The 22,028-nt window shown below is 42.0% G+C and overlaps 1 protein-coding gene across 8 annotated transcripts in view; it reads left to right on the top strand.

Moving 5' to 3' along the window:
- The first annotated feature begins 323 nt into the window (after positions 1-323).
- Positions 324-22,028, top strand: part of ccdc171 (coiled-coil domain containing 171) — a 265,898-nt gene continuing 244,193 nt past the window's right edge. For 7 of the 8 annotated variants that reach the window (XM_087995453.1, XM_043717546.2, XM_043717537.2 and 4 more), the window contains exons 1-4: positions 324-450; positions 8,447-8,636; positions 9,185-9,329; positions 11,903-12,077. In XM_087995453.1, the coding sequence (XP_087851579.1) occupies positions 8,476-8,636; positions 9,185-9,329; positions 11,903-12,077 (481 nt within the window). In that variant the 5' untranslated portion in view covers positions 324-450; positions 8,447-8,475. Of the gene's footprint in view, positions 451-7,894; positions 8,139-8,446; positions 8,637-9,184; positions 9,330-11,902; positions 12,078-22,028 lie in introns of those variants that run through there. The other variant, XM_087995457.1, reaches the window with a different exon arrangement.

Below are 22,028 nucleotides of genomic sequence, written 5' to 3'. Positions count from 1 at the left end.
ATGGGGGTAGGTTGGTGTAGGACTGAGCTGCCGGCGCCGGTCTCGGTCGACTTACTTTCTCCTCCTCTCTGTGAATGCCATCCGCGCCCTCGCAACGCGCGAACCCTACGGGCCCCTGACAGCCGGCAGCACTCAGTGCGCACGCGCCGCTTCCGCACTGTTGCTAAGCAACACTCACTTCCCCCCGCCTCATCGGATGGATGTCTTGCCCGCGTGTACGTTGACAGCCCCTTGCGTCATCTGCAATTCACCAATTGGATGGAGAGCTCCTCTCCTTCCCGCCCCCACCACAGATCGTGGAGGTGGAGTTGCGGGGCGGAAGTGGCGAAGGGAGGATGTCAGTTGAGTTTTAAACCGATGTTGCGCCCCGCTCGAGGCGCCTTGTTTGCCCGGTTCGCGGCGGAGGTGCCGCGCGGGATATTTAAATACACGACCAGTCCGAGAGAGAAGGTGGGAGTTTGTCGCACCGCAGGCTTGTAGAAACCTAGGATCGGCCGGATAGCTTATTTGTATTTGTATAATGGGCCGGGCTGCTGATGATGGTGGTGACGACGATGGACTGTAGTTACTGTTCAGTTCTGACTCTCCCCTAATGCTGCATAGATTGTGATCTCGCGGGCCCATAACCCAATCTCCTCGGTATCTAGCCCCTGCACTCTGCTTCCTCCGCCATTCTTGAAATCACAAAGTCCTGAATCCAAAACTCTAGCTACTGCGCCTCTATTGCACTGCTTCTCCCTACTTCAAACCCGGGGGTACTAACCCTAAACACGTGTGCCAATCCACTGCTGCACTCACTTTCCACCTCAAACCCATCGGTACCAAACCCCTATTGTACTCTGCTTCCTCATCTGTTCATCAAACATCAGGAAATTAATCCCGAACTCTTGGGTACTAAGCTCCTGCTACACTCTGCCTTCCTCCATCCCGCCAAGCTCCTGGACAACCTAAAATTTCACACTCCCCACATAAAACAAACATCCTGGAATTTCATGCACCCCATGTAACTGCCTCCAAACAACTATTGTTTCCTCGGTATGTGCACCCACCCCGACTGCCTTCGCTATTTCATTGGTCTGGTATTTTGTCCCTCACTGTGAACTTCACACCCACTTTATTATACATTCATGGGATACTGGTGTGACCATTAACTATTGTCAATCCTTCGTAGCCTTTCAGAAATTGGTTGTGTTTTATTGATGTAGGTGCTCCCTACAGCGCTGTCAGGTAGGGAGTTCCAAGATTTTGACCCGTATGGGTTGAAGGAACAGCGAGTTAAAAGGAAACTTGGAGTTGTAGTGCTGTCACGAAGTACTGTGATTGTTAGCCGCCTCCCACCCCCCTCCCTCACTTTAAATCTGGGTCATTGAATATATGCAAGATTGATTTCTCTTTGATAAGGAAGTCAAGTGTTTTGAGGGTCGGACAGGAAAGTGGGGTTAAAGTCACAAACAGTTTAGTAATCCATTATATAATGGCAGCAGGTTTGATGGGCCAAACAGCCTTCTCTTGCTTCTAATTCTTGTGCTGTTGGTGGCAAGGGTTTAGTTTGGGAGGTGCTAAGTGGAAGGTTTGGTAAGCTGATGCAGTGCATTTTTTATATGGTGCACACTGCTGCCACAATGTACTGGTGCTGAAGTGAGTGAATGTTTGTTTAAGGTGGTTAGGGTACTGATCAAATGGCTGTTTTTTTTTCTGAATGGTATTGTGCTTCTTGAAAGTTGTTAGAACTTATCCAGTTAAGGAGCTAGATATGCAGTCTTCAGCACTATAGTCAAGATATTGTTGGGACTCAGAGTCTTGGCTGTAATTCTGTGTTCTCTGTTATTTTTCTTGAGTGACTTCAAATGACTGTAGACTGGCCTTGTTACTCTTGGTATCTTTCTTAAGTGACGTTCAATGTGGAAGTGTGTCAGTTCATCAGCTGAATGAAGTCAGTAGGAGGTATTCAACAGGAGGTTTCCTTACCTAGTTTTGGTCTGATATCATTTTGATTTCATGGGATTGAGATCAATTTTGAGGACTTGTGAGGTCAGCTGCTGCCTCCTACGGGATCTGTTTTGCTGGTGTTACAGGACACACTTGGGTAGGGTAATAAAATCTCTGAAAGATATTTGTGAGACTGTGACTATGTCAAGGTCTTCTTTGTATAATCTGTGAGCCACCTCTTCCAATTTTGGCATGTGTTTGGCACAGGTAGTAGTCAGGAGGACTTTGTAGAATTGACTGGGCTGGATGCCCCTTTTGTTTTGAATATCTCTTTTTTTATGATTCACATGTTTTAAGCATGTAACTTCTAACTTGACAACAGACACTTTTAAATGCAAAATGAATGGAAAATCTTCTTTTGAGAAACTGGTAAACAGACTCAAAGCAATTATAAATCAATTGGAGGCCTGTTTGTTTTATAAAGTCAGCATTATAAATGTGAAAAGAATAAAATAATGGGAGAGCCTTCACTGGGCCTCATGCTGGAGACAGAGGCCTCAATGAGTGGTTTAAATTATTTGTGATTTTCCTAAAACCAAGGGAAAATTCACAAGTTGGAGATAATTACTTTAAATCTACTGCTGGGTTAACCCTAGTATTGTATGCTATTTCCATGATTTCAGGAATCCTTTTTTGTTTTGGGTCACCTGTATGATTTCACATGAAAAAAGGTCAATAAAGTCTTGGAATGGTACAGCTCTAAAATGAGCAGAGAAATAATCCACCTGGAGAAGTATGTCAGTTGAAAAGGGCTGTCAGAAGTATTTTCTGATTTGAAGTCTCCTGAACAAGACTCAGGTGAGGCCTAAGTATCAGCTCGGGAGTCCACAGTCATGAGATGCTGAATCTGTGGAACTCATTGCTGCAAAAGGTTTGGAAGGCCAAGTCATTGAATATCTTTAAGACAGAGATTTTTGATTGGTAAGGGGATTAAGAGTGAGGAGGAGAATCGAGTTGAGAAACCTATCAGCCATGACTGAATGGTGGAGCAGACTCTATGGGCTGATTGGCCTAATTCTACTCCTGTAATCTTATGAAGTAGAGTTGGAGAGTACACTAACAGTATTAGTGAAAGGACCCTACCAAACTTCATACTTTTGAGAGTTATGGCCCACCTTAATTTTGCCTAAATGCAGGAGACCTCTTGGGTGGAATGAGGTGTGTTCTGTTGAATTTCTTTTTGGCTTTAAAGTTTTTTTATGCATGATAATGCGAACTTAGTGGTACATGTTTTGTTCAACTCTTGTATTTTGGGACTTTTGGTTTAACATGTGAAATATTACAGTATTCTTTCAGTTAATAACTGTGAGTTCAGCAAGATGTAAATAGAAATTCGGTTTCTACCACGATCATTCAACTTTGTCTAATCTGGTTTCTAGGTTGATATCAGGTAGTATCCTTTTTGTTTTTCGAAAGTAGTTTGGTATAATTGACCAGCTTGGTGGTCTTTTGTGTGGAAATGTAAGGGTTAGCAGCATTGGAATGGCCTTGCAGTCGTGTACAGGCTTGACTGTGTAAAGATATAGCTATGCCTCCCAAAGTAACACAAATGAACAAGATTAGGTTTTTGTCAATACAATCCAAGAGTCACCAATATACAGGTTCAACATTTTCTAGAAAGTTGCGTTGGTGCAGCTCTACAGCAGTCATGATGGGACTGTATAGCCCCCCAAAAAATAGATTCTGCAGAGTGAAGTAACATTTTGTGAATCAAAAACAGAAATTAATGGAAAAGGAAAAGCTCAGCAGGTCTGGCAACATTTTTGGAGAGAAAACTGAGTTAACATTTTGGGTCTGGTGATCCTTCCTCAGAACTGATGGTAGCTAACTGAACCCAAACTTTAACTCTGATTTCTCTCCACCAATGGTGCCAAACCTGCTGAGCTTTTCCAGCAATTTCTATTAGAGATGTTGGAAATAATGAGGGTATAAAAACTAGCATAAAGGCACTTTACCTGAATGCCTGTAGCATTTGTTATAAGTTTGACGAGTTAAAGGCACAAATTATCGCTAATGAATATGATTTAGTGGCCATTACGGAGACGTGATTACAGATGGTCATGAGAGTTAAATACCCGGGAGTATCAGACTATTTAGAAGGACAGACAGGAAGTTAAAGGAGGTGATGTATCTCTAATATTCAAGGACAACATCAGCGTGGTGCTGAGAGATGATATAGATTCTATGGAGAATAAGGTTGAATCCATTTTGGTGGAAATTAGAAATTCTAATAAGAAAAAGTCACTGATAGGCGTAGTCTATAGACCATCAAATAATAATATCACATTGGGGCGGACAATAAGCAAAGAAAAAACGAATGCCTGTAAAAATGGTGTGGCAATTATCATGGGGGATATTAATCTACATGTCAATTGTTTGAACCAGCTTGGTCAGAGAAGCTTTGAGGAGGAGGTCGTTGAGTGTATCCACGATCGTTTTCTTGAACAATGGAACTGAAGAAGGAGCAAGCTATCCTAGCACTGGTCCTGTGTAAGGAGACAGGAATAATTAATGACCTCATAATTAGGGATCCTCTTGGAAAGAGCAATCACAATATGGTTGAATTTAGAATACAGATGGAGTGTGAAAATAAAATTCAATACCAGGGTCCTTTGCTTAAATAAGGGAGACCATAATAGGATGAGAGAGGAGTTGGCTCAAGTAGACTGAAAACAAAGACTTTATTAACGAGCAATGGAGTACTTTCAAAGCAATTTTTCGAAGTGCTCAGCAAAAGTATTTTCCAATGAAAAGGAATGACTGTAAGAAAAGGAGTAATCTGCCATGGGTGTCTAAGGAACTAAGAGACTATCAAATTGAAAGAGAAGGCATACAAAGTGGCCAAGATCAGCAGGAAAGGAGAAGATTGGGAAAGGTTTAAAGGTCAACAGAAAGCCACAAAAAGAGCTATAAAGAAAACTAAGATAGAACATGAGGAAAAAAACTAGCACAGATTAGAAAGACAGATAACAAAGGTTTCTCTTAATATATTAAAATGAAAAGGAGTGGCTAAAGTAAATGTTGGTCCTTTAGAGGATGAGAAGTGACATTTAGTCATGGGATATGATGAAATGGCCGAGGCATTGAAAGGTATTTTGTATTGATCTTCACAGTGGAGGACACTAATAACATGGCTAAGAGATGAAGGTAGGTGAGGACCTGGAAACAATCATCCTCGCAGAAGAGGTAGTGTTGGGCAGGCTAATAGATCTCAGGATAGACAAGTCTCCTGACCCTGACAGGATGCATCCCAAGGTGCTAAAAGAGATGGTGTGAAAAATAGCAAGTGGTAATTTTCCAAAATTCGCTGAACTCTGGGCCAGTTCCAGCAGTTTGGAAAACAGCAAATGTGACGCCATTGTTTAGATAGGGTGGTTGACAAAAGGGGAATTATAGACTGGTTAGCTTAACTTCTGAATTGGGGAAGATGCTTAAATCTATTATCAAGGAAGAAATAGCAAGGAATGTAGATATAAATTGTCCCGTTGGATTGATGCAGCATGGGTTCATGAAGGACAGATCATGCTTAACTAATCTTTTGGAATTCTATGAAGACATTACGAGCATGGTGATCAATGGGAACCCAGTAAGGGTCCTATACTTCCAAAAGGCCTTCGACATGGTGGTGCGCAAGAGGTTGCTGCATAAAGATGGATTGTGTTACGGATAATGTAATAGCATGAATAGAGGATTGGTTGACTAACAGGAAGCAAAGAGTGGGGATAAATGAGTGCTATTCTTGTTGGCAATCAGTAATGAGTGGTGTGCCTCAGGGACAGTGTTGGGATCACAATTATTCACAATTTACATAGATGATTTGGCGTTGGGGACCACGTGTAGTGTGTCAAAGTTTGCAGATGAAACAAAGATGAGTGGCAGAGCAAAGTGTGCAGAGGACTAAGAAACTTTGCAGAGGAACGGACGTACTTTAAGTGAGTGGGCAAAGGTCAGGCAGATGGAATATAATGTTAATAAATGTGAAATCATCCACTTTGGTCAGGGTAACAGCTAAAAAGGACTATTACTTGAATGGTAAAAAGTTGCAGCATGATTGGCGGCATAGTGGCACAGTGGTTAGCACTGCTGCCTCACAGCGCCAGAGACCCGGGTTCAATTCCCGTCTTAGGCGACTGGCTGTGGGGAGTTTGCACATTCTCCCCGTGTCTGCGTGGGTTTCCTCCCACAGTCCAAAATGTGCGGGTTAGGTGAATTGGCCATGCTAAATTGCCCATAGTGTTAGGTGTAGGGGAATGGGTCTGGGTGGGTTGTGCTTTGGTGGATCAGTGTGGACTTGTTGGGCCGAAGGGCCTGTTTCCACACTAAGTAATCTAATCTTAGAGAAACCATGCTGCTTTGCAGAGGCATTTGGGTGTCCCTGTGCATGAGTCACATAAGGTTGGTCTGCACGCACAACAGGTAATTAGGAAGACAAATGGAATTTTGTCCTTCACTGCTAAAGGGATTGAGTTTAAAAGCAGGAAGGTTATGTTGCAGTTGTACAAGGTGCTGGTGAGGTCACACCTTGAGTACTGCATGCAGTTTTAATCGCCATACTTGAGAGAGGATGTACTGGCCCTAGAGGGGGTGCAGAGAAGGTTCATTAGGTTGAGTCCAGAGTTGAGATGGTTGGCCTATGAGAAAGACGGAGTCGACTGGGATTATATTCATTTGGAATCGGGGGAGTGGGGGGAATTTATCTATTCCCTTCATAATTTTATATATTTCTATAAGATAGACATGGAGAGAATGTTTCCACTGGAGGGTGAAACTAGGACAAGAGGGCATGGCCTCAAAATTAGGGGGAGCAGATTTAGGTCTGAATTGAGAAGGAACTTCTTCACCCAGAGGGTTGAGAATCTATGGAATTCCTGCTCAGTGAAGTAGCTGACACCGCTTTAAAAACATTTACTGAAGTAAAGATAGATTTCTTTTCGAACAATGAAGGAACTAAGGATTATGGTGAGAGAACAGGTAAGTGGAGCTGAGGCCACGAAAAGATCAGCCATGACCTTATTGAATGGCAGAGCAGGCTCATAGGGCCAGATGGTCTACTCCTTCTCCTAGTTTTTATGTTCCTATGTTCTGTTTTTGTTTCCGATTTACAGCATCCACAGTTCTTTCGGATTTTATGCAGAGGAAGTGGTGGAGGCTGATTAAAATTAAAACATTTAAAAGGCATCTGGATAGGTATATGAATAGGAAAGGTTGAGAGGGATATGGGCCAAGTGCTGGCAAACGGGAATAGATTAGTTTAGGATATCTGGTCGGCATGGACAAGTTGGACCGAGGGGTCAGTTTCTGTGCTTATACATCTTTATGGCTGTTAGGTAATATCTTGCTCATGCTAGCTTTTTATTGAAGCCATATTTAGTTTAAAATTAAGGCTGTTGTGGTAAAATTTGAACTCATCTTTCTGGGCAAATAACATAATGTCCGTCACTGTGCCTTTATCATCTCCTACTTCTAGTGTACTTCTTGGGCAGCTAACTCTCCATCCCACAGCCCTGTTTGAAGAGACAGGTGGGATGGGGGTGTTAGGTTATTCAGGTGAAACGTGCCCTAAACGTGGAGTTGTTACAAACGTTTGTGCTCCATCAGTTGAAACTCCTGTGTATGTGATCTCCTCAGGCTGCCATTCCTCACTGCTGCACGGATGTCCCCTTGTGATGCCCCTGTCCCACTCTCGACGGTTTGCATAGTAACGTTCCCTACTTCGTCTTTCCCTGATCACTCCCTCTCTGCATGGTAGAGCCCCCCGCCCAAGTGGTGTCCTCTGACTCCTTTCTCTTACTGTTTGTTTTTGGTGCCCCTCCAAATGTGGCCAGTTTGACCTTATTGCTGGATTTTGAGCATTTTAACTTGCGGTCCTGTATCTGACAGGGTTGTGCGGCCGGCGTTTGTTCACAATGCTCGACTGAAACGCAACAGTCGTGCACCGCGCTGGTGCTACCCTCTACCATCGCCGCCAGTTAACATAAAACAGTTTTGTACTTAGCGTTTCCATTAATGTTTCTTGATATTGCTTTCCTTCTCGACTCAGCGCGGTGAAATCCTGATGTCCTTGGTTACAAACACGACCTTTTCCGTGTTCTCCAGCACGAAGTGGTCGCAAAACCGGGGAGAGTTCTTTGGGGGGCGAGAAGTGAGAAGTAAGTCTGTGATCTTAACGCTTTTTTTTAAACCTGTCCCAATTCAATTGACTGAAGATAAGACTTGACCATTCATAGCTCGGAAAGAATAGTCCCTCTATTTCAGTTTGAGTTTCATTACGCGTTAACTAGAACAAATTTAGTAATCGAAATTTTATTTGAAGTTATGACCCATTTTTCTACATGTTGTTTAATGCGGGTAATCTAGGCAGAGTGGCAACAAAGACTTCTTTTCTCACGCGACTGATTTCCCTAGTAGCCGCTGAAAATTTTAAGCTGCGAACATTGTTATTTCTGTTTTCTTCAAGGTTTTAAAACATGTAGGGGGAAGGAAGTTATGTCTGCAGCCGATTTGCACGACCCTGTGCGACGTTCCCTTGAAGGGACGGGTAACAGCTCCCAGATCATTCAATTGAGAGCCAACACCGATTCAAGGAATTTAATCCCCAAACTGTCTTCTCCTCAAAAGCAGAACTCTACAGCTAATGATATCGAGAGGTAATGTCATCTGTAGTGATTCATGCAAGTAGGTATTGCTGGTCAGACAACTAATCATTCATCTTTGGGAAAATAAAAGATAAATAATCAGATGGTATTTGGGACATTCAGTGTTTTAAGTAGTGCTTTTAATATGACCTAGAGAAAAATGTCCTGAAAAAAATCTCCTTAATTCATGACTAGGAGTTAACGTGTAACTTTTAAAAGTTAATTTAAATTTAATTAGTGATGACCCTAACCCTAACACGAACTGTATTCCTTAATTTGACATTAAACACGCCTCCCTGCCCTATAGGTAGGTGTAGAAGATCTCCAGTGGAAAAGAAACAGATGAGATCCTACTGTGTTCTGCCCTTTTAGAAACTAGCCTCTCACAACCATGATCCACCTGCTCATTTATCTTTGCTGACTCTACCACATCAGTGTAGATAAACTAGCAGCCATGTTTCCTTTGGTTCCAATTTCAAAAGTTGTCAGACGGATGCATGTTCAGGTACCACAAGGCCATGAGAGATGCAAATGTATTTTGTTTTAAAATATTTACTTAGATTGCAGAGCACCATTAGTCAGCTCCAGAATCAAATGAAACATTTGCAGCCTGGGGATGGTGATTGTAGTTCTACTGAACACAGGTGGAAGCTGAACAGATTGGAGAAAGAGAAAGTAGAACTAACCAGCAGATTTAATGAAGAGGTAAGCTTGCAGAGCTATCTTTAAGAATGTCTAGTTTGTATGAAATTAACACCTTTTTATTGCACTGTATAGGCAGTGGTGGGAATTGGTCAAAATTGTAATTTTTGTAATTATCTTTCTACAAATTTCTATTTGCTGATGTTTGCAGTTATATTGGTTTCTGCATAGGTGGCCTTTCTAGGTGATCAGCGTTTGAAGATCAATCTTAGGATGTCTAATGGTATTGATTAATGTATTTATACAGTATGTTTCATTTAATACAGAAAAAACTAAATCCCAAGATATTTGGAAAGTGGAAATAAATGAGCAGTGAACTAAAGCAGGATGATGTTGGCTTTTATTGTAAGAGAATTAGAGTAGAAGACTAAGGAAAGTTTAACTAAAATTGTACAGGGCTTTGAGACCATACTTGTGATACTGCACACAAATATTTGACTTCTGTATTTAAGGAACATACATGCACTGGAGACAATACAGCAAAATTGTTCAAGATTGACCCCGGGGAGGTTGAAAGGGTTGCTCTGCAATGAAAGGCTGAAAAAGCTGGGCCCATACTCATTGGACTTTAGAAGATTAGGAGTTGATAAGTCTAAGTTAGCTCCCTGAGCTTGAAGGACCTGAGCTACAAATTGTCTCAAAATTAACTTGGGCTTGACACTGCCCAAACTTGAGAGGTTGTTTGCCCTAGCTTGGGGATCTAGAACATTGAGTCACAGTTTAGGAATAAGGGATCCATTTGAGATGAGAAGAAATTTATTCATTCAGAGGATTGTTAATCTTTGGCATCTCGATTCCAGCAGGTTATGAATGCTCCATTGCTGAACATATTTGAGGCTGAGACAATTTTTTTCTCCTATAGGGCAATTAAAGGTATGGTATGGAGGAGGAAAGTGGACTGTGGCTGAGATGCACTAAGCAAGTGGAGCAATAATGAAGGAAGTAGCGAAGGGCGACATACTAGCTGTACAAATTTCAAGGATCCATAGGTAAAGGAATAGTGAGAATTAATGAACAGGGCTTAGTACAGTACAGGATGTCAACTATGAAAATTTTAGTCTGATTGAAGTTTACAGAAGGTAGGATTGAGATGGATCTGAGTGTTTAATTGGTAAATTTCATTGCACGTAATATTTCTCCTGTGAAGAAGCAAATTGTCTCCAGAATTAAGTTGATATCGCAAGCATCAGTGCTGAGACCTCTGTATGCAATGTATTTAAATAGGTTGGATTTATACATAGGTCACTTGATTAATATGTTTGCAGACACAGATTGGCATTGTGGATAGTGAAGATTGTCAAGGGATACAGCAGAGTACAGATTATTTGGAAAATTGGATGGAGAAGTGTAGATGGAGATTAATCTGTCAAGTGCAAGGTGGTGCATTTGATTTCCCAAATACAAGAGGAAAGCATACAGTAAAATGGCAGGACCCTCAGGAGCATTGTCATACAGAGGGATCTTGAATGCAAGCTCCCTGAAAATGGTAACATATATGGATAAATGGCAAAGATGATGTATGGCATGTTACCTTCCTCTGTTGGGGCATTGAGTTAAATGTTGGCAAGTCATGTCGCAGGCCACATTTGGAGTATTGTGAGCATTTCTCATCCCTGTACTTGGTAGAGGTTTACCAGGACATTACTTGGATTGGAGTACATTAGCTTTAAGAAGTTGGTCCAATTTGGATTGTTTGCCAGAGGCTGAGAGGCAACCTGATAGAATGATATAGAATTATGAGAAGCATGGATAGGGTGAATAGTGAGAGTCTTTTCCCCAGGGTGGAAGCATCATGAGGAGGCACAGGCTTATGATGAGGGGAAAGTTTAAAGCAGATATCAGGCAAGTATTTTATACAGAGTAGTAAGTGCCTGGAATGTACTGCCAGAGAGGTGGTAGAAGCAGGTATGCTAGCAATGTTTAGGAGACATTTAGAAAGCCATATGAACAGACAGGAATAGAGGGATGTGGACCTTGTGTAAGCAGATGGGATTGCTTTATAATGAGATCATAGTTGGTACATAGTTAGTGGGCCAAAGGGTCTGTTCCTGTGTGGTACTGTTTTAAGATGTTCCTGGTTGTTTAGTGTTTGGGTTATAATCAGATCTCTACTTTTAATTTTGTAGTCTTAAATAACCAATAGACAACCTAAAATATTATGTAGCTTCATTGAGGATAATGAATTGACCCATTTGAAATTTCCCTGTTTTTGATTCATGTTCTGTCTTGACTTTTATAATAGCTACTGTATTCGATCTGTAGATCTGGAGATTAAGTTGGAGAAAATACTAAATGTACTGTTCTTTCGGGTCTTACTTTGTCAAACATAAGACATAAAGTAGGAACCAATATAGTTTTCTTTTGCCAAAATAGCAAACATTTGCATTCCACTGATTGTTATATCTTTCTGCCATGCAAGCATGTGGCTAAGTCTTTTGCCCATGCTGTTGCAATGTTTTCCAACTATTTCCCAAGAAAATATTATGATTCAGTATAATCAAATATAATGCTGCAGGAGAAACTGCACTTTAAATTTGAAGTGCACTTACCTTGTTAATATTATTTCATTTCTACAGCGTGCAACATTTGAAAGCCATATTGCTAGACTGCGAGCACAGCTGGAGAAAGGAGAGGCACTGCGACAGACCCTGGAGTACGAGCTAGCTGTGGCCAAGAAGGAAGCCAGTGTTGTAAAATGCACTTCAGAAGACAGAATAGACTCTATTCACAGAGTACATGCACAGTTAAAAGGTACATGAAATTCTTGTGTTTCTAGAAGAAAATTATATTTAAAAAGTTGTAAAGCCATTTTCCTGAAGTAATTTGTACAACACATTGTACAGCTGTTATCTTTTAGAAATTATTTAAAAAAAAAAGTTGCACACCAGTTTTAGATTACATTTGTTAAAACTTGGTGAATCAAATCCCTGTTTTCAAACCTCCCTAGTTGGCTGCGATAAAGACTTAATGTTCTTTTTAGCATGTAGCTATACCTTGCTTCAATTTAAGTTTGGTTAACTTGTTCACCAGAAACGAAAAAGGTGCCATTTACAAAGTTTTCTTGAATCAAAAGAAGAGTGATATTATTTGCTAACCCTGAGGAAAAATAATGAAGATGGGGCATCAAACACAAATGCAAGGACCAACTTAAGAAGGGAACATTGTCTAGTACATAAAGTAAGATAAAACACTATAAATCTTGAAATCAATACAATACAATCAAATACAACACAGGAAAAGAATCTTCCAACCACCAAGATTCCTAATACTTATTTAGACCTGCCATTTATTGCCCATACGCAATTTCTGTCTCTCAGCTCACCACCTGTTTGTGTCTATCAAGATATGCCTTAAATGTTGCTAATGTGCCTGCTTGTACCACCTCCACTGGCAGTGTTTTCCAGGCAGCCACCACTCTCTGGGTAAAAGATTTTCCCTGTGCCGCTCGCCTAAATGTTCCCCCTGTCACCTTGAACCTGTGTCCATTTGTAGTTGACCTGGGAAAAAGCCTCTGACTATCCACCCTATCTATGCCCCTCATAATTTTGTAGATTTCTATCAGATCACCCCTCCGCCCCGTCTTTCCAGTGAAAACAGTTTGAGTTTATCAAACTTGTCCTCATAACTAAAACTTAAGTAAGACTAGGCAATGTCTTGGTAAACCTTCTCTGCACCCTCTCCAAAGTATCCACGTCCTCCTGAACTGCACATATGTTCAAAATGTGGCCGAACTAAAGTTTTATACAGCTTTAACATAATTTGCCAACTTTTATTTTCAATGCCCCGGCTGATGAAGGCAAGCATGTTGTATGCCTTCTTGACCACTTATCCACTTGTGTTGTCACTTCCAGGGATGTGTGGACCTGTATGCTCAGATCCCTCTATATCAATGCTCATAAAGGTTCTGTCATTTATTGTTTAATTCGCACCTGAACGTGACCTTCCAAGAGGCATCTTCTTGCAATTGCCTGAATTAAACTCCATCTGCCATTTCTTTGCCCAAATCTGCAATCCATCAATATCCTTTTGTGATGCTGCCTGACCTGCTGTGCTTTTCCAGTGCTACACTTTATGTCCTGGAATTGTGGCAACTGTGAAAATTGCAGATATCCTTGCATTTTCAGTGTTTGAATGTTTTCTCCAGTTTGTGTTATCACTGGATGTTTTGATCTTTGAAAAATTGAGAGATTATTCCAGTTTGTACAAGCCACTCATCCATCTCCTCTTGCCAAAAGCAGCTCCCTGAAATACAGCTGGTTTGTTTATTTCAATGTCTGATATCCTTGTTTCCAGGCTGGAAAATCACAGGCAACTTCTCTTATTTAATTGCTTAAATTTTATCTTCAATTTGTGACTCTCATAAAAGTGTAGGTCAAACAGATATAGAAGATACAGATTGGTAGACTGGTTTCAGTCTCATTTGATGAAAAATATCAATTTCAGTTCAGACTGGTTCTTGTTTATTTATGATTTTGAAACTTGGCTCAACTTGTGGTCAGGTGCTAACTATGGCCACTTTTAAATCAGTTTTTTCATCTTTGTACATTTCAGTATATAAGAGTCTTTGGTACTAAAATCAGATGAAGGAAGTCAAAACTTCATAGTTCATATTTTATCAATGCCATTGGAAATCTATATGATTTTAATTTTGTCTATATATAAATTCATTAAAATCAGTATCATGAGAAATTAATAACCAGAAAAACTGAACAATTAAATCTATCACCCATAAATCATCAACATAAGCATTTAATCAATCAACTCACTCAATTCCTTCACCAGTTTTTAGCTACCATTTTCCTCTCCCACTTGTAGTTATAAATAACATAAATGTTAAATGTACTCATTTTTCTATTCAAAGCATTGTATGTAAAGGCGACAAAGCTGTGAGGTCAAGGTGACCTTACATGGGATCTTGAATATCTGAAACCTCTTAGACTTTTACAAATCTGTTTTAATAAAAACCTGTCCAGAGTTGTGATGACTAAAACTATTAAACTTTGAGTTTATTCAGGTGTTTATAAGAAATTTGAGCAGGAGACACCAGTTGGCCCAGCATTGATTCCCACATTTAATTAAATGCACAACTGGTCATCTTGTGGCATTAGCTTCTCTTTCCTGCTTGTCCCCAACAACCATTAATTACATTGCCAATCAAAAAATTTAGGAGAAAGTAAGGACTGCAGATGCTGGAGATCAGAGCTTAAAAATGTGTTGCTGGAAAAGCACAGCAGGTCAGGCAATATCCAAGGAGCAGGAGAATTGACGTTTCGGACATAAGCTCTTCTTCAGGAATGAGGAAGGTGTGCCAAGCAGGCTAAGATAAAAGGTAGGGAGGAGGGACTAGGGGGAGGGGCATTGGGAATGCGATAGGTAGAAGGAGGTTAAGGTGAGGGTGATAGGCCGGAGAGGGGGTTGGGGGTGGGAGGTCGGGAAGAAGATTGCAGTTCAAGAAGGCGGTGCTGAGTCTGAGGGTTGGGACTGAGAAAGGATGGGGGGGAGGGGAAATGAGAAAACTGGAGAAATCTGCATTCATCCCTTGTGGTTGGAGGGTTCCTAGGCAGAAGATGAGGCGCTTATCCTCCAGGCGTCGTGTTGCCATGGTCTGGCGATGGAGGAGGCCAAGGACATGCATGTCCTTGGCGGAGTGGGAGGGGGAGTTAAAGTGTTCAGAACGCTGATAGGGGTGGGGAGGGAAATATATCCTTAGTGGTGGGGTCTGTTTAGAGGTGGCGAAAATGACGATGGATGATACGATGTATCTGGAGGTTGGTGGGGTGGTAGGTGAGGACCAGTGGTGTTCTGTCCTGGTAGCAAGCAGAGGAGTGGGAAGTGGAGGAGATGCGGTGGAGAGCATCATCAACCACGTCGGAGGGGAAATTGTGGTCTTTGAAGAAGGAGGCCATCTGGGTTGTTCGGTATTGGAATTGGTCCTCCTGGGAGCAGATGCGGCAAAGGCGAAGGAATTGGGAATATGGGATGGCGTTTTTACAGGGGGCAGGGTGGGAGGAGTTGTAATCTAGGTAGCTGTGGGAGTCAGTCGGTTTATAGTAAAAAAACGCCATCCATATTCCCAATTCCTTTGCCTTCGCCGCATCTGCTCCCAGGAGGACCAATTCCAATACCGAACAACCCAGATGGCCTTCTTCAAAGACCACAATTTCCCCTCAGACATAGTTGACGATGCTCTCCACCGCATCTCCTCCACTTCCTGCTCCTCTGCCCTTGAACCCGGCCCCTCCAATCGCCACCAGGACAGAACCCCACTGGTCCTCGCCTACCACCCCACCAACATCGTATCATCCTTCATAATTTCTGCCACCTCCAAACAGACCCCACCACCAAGGGTATATTTCCCTCCCCTATCAGCGTTCCAGAAAGACCACTCCCTCCGCGACTCCCTCGTCAGATCCACACCTCCCCACCAACCCAACCTCCACTCCCGGCACCTTCCCCTGCAACCGCAAGAAATGCAAAACTTGCTCCCACACCTCCCCCCCACCCCCCGCTTCCCCCCTCACTTCCCTCCAAGGCCCCAAGGGATCCTTTCATATCTGTCAGAAATTCACCTGCACCTCCACGCACATCATTTACTGCATCCGCTGCACCCGATGTGGCCTCCTATACATTGGGGAGACAGGCCGCCTACTTGCGGAACGTTTCAGAGAACACCTCTCGGACATCCGCACCAACCAACCCAACCGCCCTGTGGCTGAACACTTTAACTCCCCCTCCCACTCCGCCAAGGACATGTAGGTCCTTGGCCGCCTCCATCGCCAGACCATGGCAACATGACGCTTGGAGGAAGAGCGCCTCATCTTCCGCTGAGGAACCCTCCAACCACAAGGGATGAATGCAGATTTCTCCAGCTTTCTCATTTCCCTTCCTCCCACCTTTTCTCAGTCCCAACCCTCAGACTCAGCACCACCTTCTTGACCTGCAATCTTCTTCCCGACCTCTCCGCCCCCACCCCCTCTCCGGCCTATCACCCTCACCTTAACCTCCTTCCACCTATCGTATTCCCAACACCCCTCCCCCAAGTCCCTCCTCCCTTCCTTTTATCTTAGCCTGCTTGGCACAATCAAAAGATCTGTCTACTTCAGCTTGAAATATTTTCAATGACCCATCCTCTGCTGCTTTCTGTGGAAGAGAATTGCAAAGACTGACCACCTCTGAGAGACGAAATTTCTCCTTATCTCAATTTTAAATAGGAGGCCCCTTATTTTTGAAACCATTGAAGGAATACAACTTCAACTTCACCTCAGCAGTAAAATATGTTCTACTGCGCATGACACCAGCCCTCCTAAAACACTATACTTCCTGGAATGTGATTTGTTCCCAGTCAAAGAGGATCTTGCACTTTTTGTTTATTTAGTGCATTTGGGTTGACCTTTTTGTTCCGGGGGGGAAAAAAACAGTAGAAAGAAAGTTAATTGTCTAATACTGGGTTCATTTGAGAGTCAATTGTCTAATAAGTGTGCATGGCAATAAATGCAATATTTGCCCACATCCCAATAACAAATATTACATAAAAATTGATGCTTCAGATCTGGAATTTGTAATTTGCAAAAAAAGCTTTCAATCTACAAGGCTTCTTCACTGGACTGATAATGTCACCCTGAGAGAGTGTTACTACACAACAATTGAATTTTGTGACCCCAATCTGAAAGCAGACTAATATTTCACAAAATAATACTGTGTTGTGTAAATATTTCATCCATCTTATTCTTGAGAAATGCTTTTGGAGATTTGAAGTGGCATGGTGGCTCAGTGGTTAGCATTGCTTACCTCACAATGCCTGGGATGACCTTGGGCGACTGTATGTGTGGAGTTTGCACATTCTTTCCCTGTCTGTGGGTTTCCTCCAGGTGCTCTAGTTTCCTCCTACAATCTAAGAATGTGCAGATTGGGTGGACTGGCTATACTGTTCAGGGATGTGTAGGTTAGGTGGTTAGCCATGGGAAATTCAGGTGTTGGGGGTAGGGAGGTGGGTCTGGGTTTGATGGGTTTCGTGACCTGCTTCCACACTGTAGGAATTCTATGATTCAGCACGACTTCTTCAAAATGGCAAGTTATAGTTTGTACTTGGAAATCCTGTTTCGTGTGTTGGTGTACAGCTTCTGTAAACTTTTGATTGAATGTCTGATTCTGTTGTTGGGGAGTTCTGAAGCTTGTTTCCCCACTCTCCAACCACTGTTTGGACAATAGGTGAAAACAGAATTATTTGATTTCAGCTGTAAATATTGAAAACTTGGTTTCTGGGTCTTGTAGGGAGTCTTTCTCAATTAGGTTGCAATATTTCAAACTTTTTTAGAATACTACACAGGTTGCCAGTCAAATTTTAATCTGCCAAACTTTGTATTTTGTAACATGTTCAAACTGTGAAAAGTACTGTTCAACTGCATTTATATAACAATTTAAAGTTCTTTATAGAAACAATTGCAACTCTGGAAGCATTGTTACATCGTTCAATCTTTAAACAATCCTGTTTTTAAAAGTCCTATGTTTAGAATGTATTTTATTTAAATATTCTTGTTTGGTCACAGCAAGATGCAAATGTTTATATATTTCCTGAATCTCTCTGTGCAAAGTTGTGAGAATAAGCAGATAGATCACAAAGACATTCCCCATCTCCATGTTTCATGACCTTATTTAATCATATAATTGATACATGAAGTGTGTTGGCAAAATAATCAACTATTCTGCTATAGGTAGGATGTTTGTCAGAATGCTGCTTCTTGAACAAGGTTATGTTGTCCATTTTTTTTTTCAGGAGGTTGTAAACACACAGGTTCCAAAATGTCTGGGCTTGGATGGGTTTTAGGACCAGCTTGATTATAGCTAACAGATACTGCCCCGGGCAAAAGGATTTTACGTTTAAAAAAAACCACTTGTACAATGAAAGGGGATTGACCAGTTCTCCCAGCTCAGCTTTTCTCCGATTTGATTTGGTTTTTGGCAGTCTGGCTATTCACTGAAAGCAGTCAGTCAGTTTTAAAAGCTGCTAGACCGAAAGAAGCCAGTCCAGGCTGATCCTCCTCTCTCTGTCTTCTCTCCTGTAAGACCTGTGATTGATTTTACCTTTTGTGCCAAGGGATGGTTATGGGGTTTGTTGCAAGTATTTGGAACAGCATCATTAATATGAGATGATCTGTTGGGTTTTCAGATAGGATGGGTTATTCAGTATTCTGTTTTCTTTTGTTTGTGTTTCATTCAGTAATCTTATAAATAAATTCAGTTTTGGTCAAAACTACATGGTTTGACCAGCTGCATCCCTCCTGGAATATTTTGGTTACACCTACTTAAAACAACTCTCAAAGTTAGGGTCTGGGCTACTTTCTTGAAATGTTTTGAAGGTGTCTGACCTGATCCATATCATGGCTATTCACCTCTTATGATTTTATAAACCTCAAGGTCACGCTTCAGCCTCCTAGGCTCCAGGGAAAAAAGTTCCAGCCTATCCAACCTTTCACAGCTCAAACCCTTCAGTCTTGGTAACATCCTTATAAATCTTTTCTGCACCCTTTCCAGTGTAATAACATTTGATACAAACTCCTCATTTAGTATGTCTTCCATCTCCTGGGGTTCTACATATAGTCAGCCTTGCTGATCTTTAAGGGGTACTATTCTCTCCCTAGTTCCCCTTTTGTCCTTTAATATATTTGTAGAATCCATTTTAGGTTTTTCTTAACCCTATTTACCAAAGCTATCTGAAGTCTCCTTTTTTCCCTCCTGATTTCCCTCTGAAGTATATTCATACTGCCTTTATATTCTTTGAGGGATTCACTTGATCTCTGCTGTCTATACCTGACATTGCTTCTTTCTTATTCTTGACAAAAACCTCAGTTTCTCTGGTTATCCAGCAGTCCCTACACTTACCAGCCTTGCCCTTCACCCTGACACACTCTCTCTCTGGACTTTCGATATCTCATTTAAAAGGCATTACAAAAGGTTTAGAGAGATATTGGCCAGACACAAGTAAATGGGACCAGTTCAGTTTAGGAAACTTGGTTGGCATGGATGAGTTGGACCGAAGGGTCTATTTGTGTTGTATGATTCTATGATCTTCAGATGGGCCAAGGAGTGACAGATGGAGTTAATTTATATACATGTGAGGTGCTGTATTTTGGAAAGGCAAATCAGGGCAGGACTTATACACACAGTGGTAAGGTCCAGGTGAGTGTTGCTGAACAAAGAGACCTTGGAGTGCAGGTTCGTTGTTCTTTTAAAGTGGAGTTTCAGGTAGATAAGGATAGTGAAGAACGTGTTTAGTATGCTTTCCTTTATTCGTCAGAGCATTGAGTATGGGAGTTGGGGAGTCATGTTGCGACTGTATAGGACATTGGTTAGGCCACTTTTGGAGTATTGTGTCCAATTCTGGTCTCCCTCCTATTGAAAGGATGTTAAGAAACTTGAAAGGGTTCAGAAAAGATTTACAAGGATGTGGCCAGGTTCAGAGAATTTGAGCCATAGGGACAGGCTGAATAGGCTGAGCTGATTTTCTTGGAGAGTTGGAGGCTGAGGGGTGACCTTTACAGAAGTTTATAAAATCTGAAGGGTGTGGATAGAGTAAATAAACAAGATATTTTCCCTGTGGTGGGGATGTCCAGAACTAGAGGGTATAGGATTAGGGTGAGAGGGGTAACATATAAAAGGGACCTAAGGGGAAACTTTTTCATGCAGAGGGTGGTGTGTGTATGGAACGAGGAAGTGGTGGAGGCTGGTATAAATACAACATTCAAAAGGCATCTGGATGGGTACATGAGTAGGACAGGTTTAGAGGGATATGGGCCAATTGCTGAAAAATGGGACTGGATTAATTTAAGATATCTGATTGGCATGAATGAGTTGGACCAAAGGGTCTGTCTGTGTTGTACATCTGACTCTGAGATTCCTAACTAACTTTTTTCAAATTCTTCCACTGGCATGTGTGGCCTTTATTGTAGTATGTTCTCCTTCCATTGTGAGCACACTCACTGACTCAGTGCTGTAGGAGATCTGGTAATTCTGGAAAAAAAATAATTTATTAGCTTAGCTGTGACGTTAGGTGCTGTCGTTCCTTTTCTAGAAAATCCTTATTCCTCAATAAATGTTCGATTTGTGTTGAACATCTCTCCAACTGTTTGACATTGATAACCTCCAACTACTGTAGTAACATTTTTGGTGAAAATTAAAGCTCTTCGTGAGGTGGGGACCAAGGTGGGATGAAGTTGAGGTGAGGTGGCACTTGATAAGTTGAGGCTCATGCACTTTCTTGCCAGTACCACGATCTAAATCTGGACAATTCATGCCAACCTGCGGGTTTCATCCTGCAGCATAGGGGGCTGTATCCACAAAAAGCATATGCTGTCTTATTTGCAAGAGTTCCTGCACTGAAATGCACTTGGTGTCTGATTTGAGAGACCCAGCATTGGGAAGGAGGGAGCCACTGAGAGTCAAACCTCTGTCTCATAGCCAACATAATTAATCTGAGACCCAGGTCTGAATTGAATTGAATTGAATTTATCACCTGTACCGAGGCACAGTGTAAAGCTTTGTCTTGTGAGCAGTACAGGCATAGATAGTAAATAATAGTAAACAATGGCAAAAACAAGAACGCAGATAAAGGTGAATGTTAAGGGTTTGAGAGTCCATTCAGTATTCTAATAACAGTAGGGTAGAAACTGTTACAAAACCAGCTGGTCCGTGTGTTCAGGCTTCTGTACCTTTTCCTCGATGGTAGCGGCTGTAGAAATACTTTGGTAGGGTGGGCTGGATCTTTAAGAATTCTGGCGGCCTTTCCTTGACAGCAGCCCTGGTAAATGAATTCTGTAGATGGGAGGTTGGCCTTTGTGATTGTCTGGGCTGAGTTCACCACTCTCTGTAACCGTCTCCGATCTTGAATGGTACAGTTGCCATACCAGGTAGTGATACATCCAGACAGAATGCTCTCAATGGCGCACCTATTAAAGTTGGCAAAGGTACACGCCATCATGCCAAATATCCTCAGCTGCCTGAGGAAGAAGAGATGTTGTTGGGCCTTTGTAACCAGCGCATCCACATGCAGAATCCAAGAAAGCTTGTTGTGGATGACCACTCCCAGGAGCTTGACACTCTCCACTCATTCCACCTCTATGCTGTTAATGTGTAGGGGGACATAAGTAACATCCCGCCGAAAGTCAGTAATGAGTTCCTTGGTTTTGCTGGCATTGAGAGCTAGGTTGTTCTCAGTACACCACTTTTCAAGGTCTTTCATCTCCTGCCTGTCATCTGTTTCGTCGCCATCTGAGATTTGACCAACTATGGTGGTGTCATCAGCGAACTTGTAAATAGCTTTCTACAATCCTGGGCTTACTCCCGAGCACATTGCTGGCAACTGCCACAGATCTTACTGGTGTTAGTCTCAGTGAACAGCTACTAAATGTGGGAATTCCCTAGGACCAAGGAACACAAAGCCTTAGAAATGCTTAGCCCTCTTTAGAACTGTTGTGAAGTCGCCATCAGCTGTCCAGCTGGTGAGCAAGACTCCCGATTCCTGCTTTAAATTGTTTCCTTTGTGTGCATATGAGATGTATTTTAATTGGAACCTTTATCTTTTACTGTAAAAACAGGGAATATAATAGTTTACTTGATGCAGGCTGGGTTTGACATGCTGCTTCATTGAATTTGCTGCATTACTGTGATGGGTGAATTACTTGAGTTGCCATTATGAACACCAGAAAC

This window comes from Chiloscyllium plagiosum, unplaced genomic scaffold, assembly GCF_037043375.1.
Source record: "Chiloscyllium plagiosum isolate Xiang-an unplaced genomic scaffold, Cpla_swu_hap1 HiC_scaffold_2, whole genome shotgun sequence".
NCBI classification, from domain to species: domain Eukaryota; kingdom Metazoa; phylum Chordata; class Chondrichthyes; order Orectolobiformes; family Hemiscylliidae; genus Chiloscyllium; species Chiloscyllium plagiosum.
Note: the sequence above shows the minus strand (reverse complement) of the source record. Positions and strands in the feature narration are given on the sequence as shown.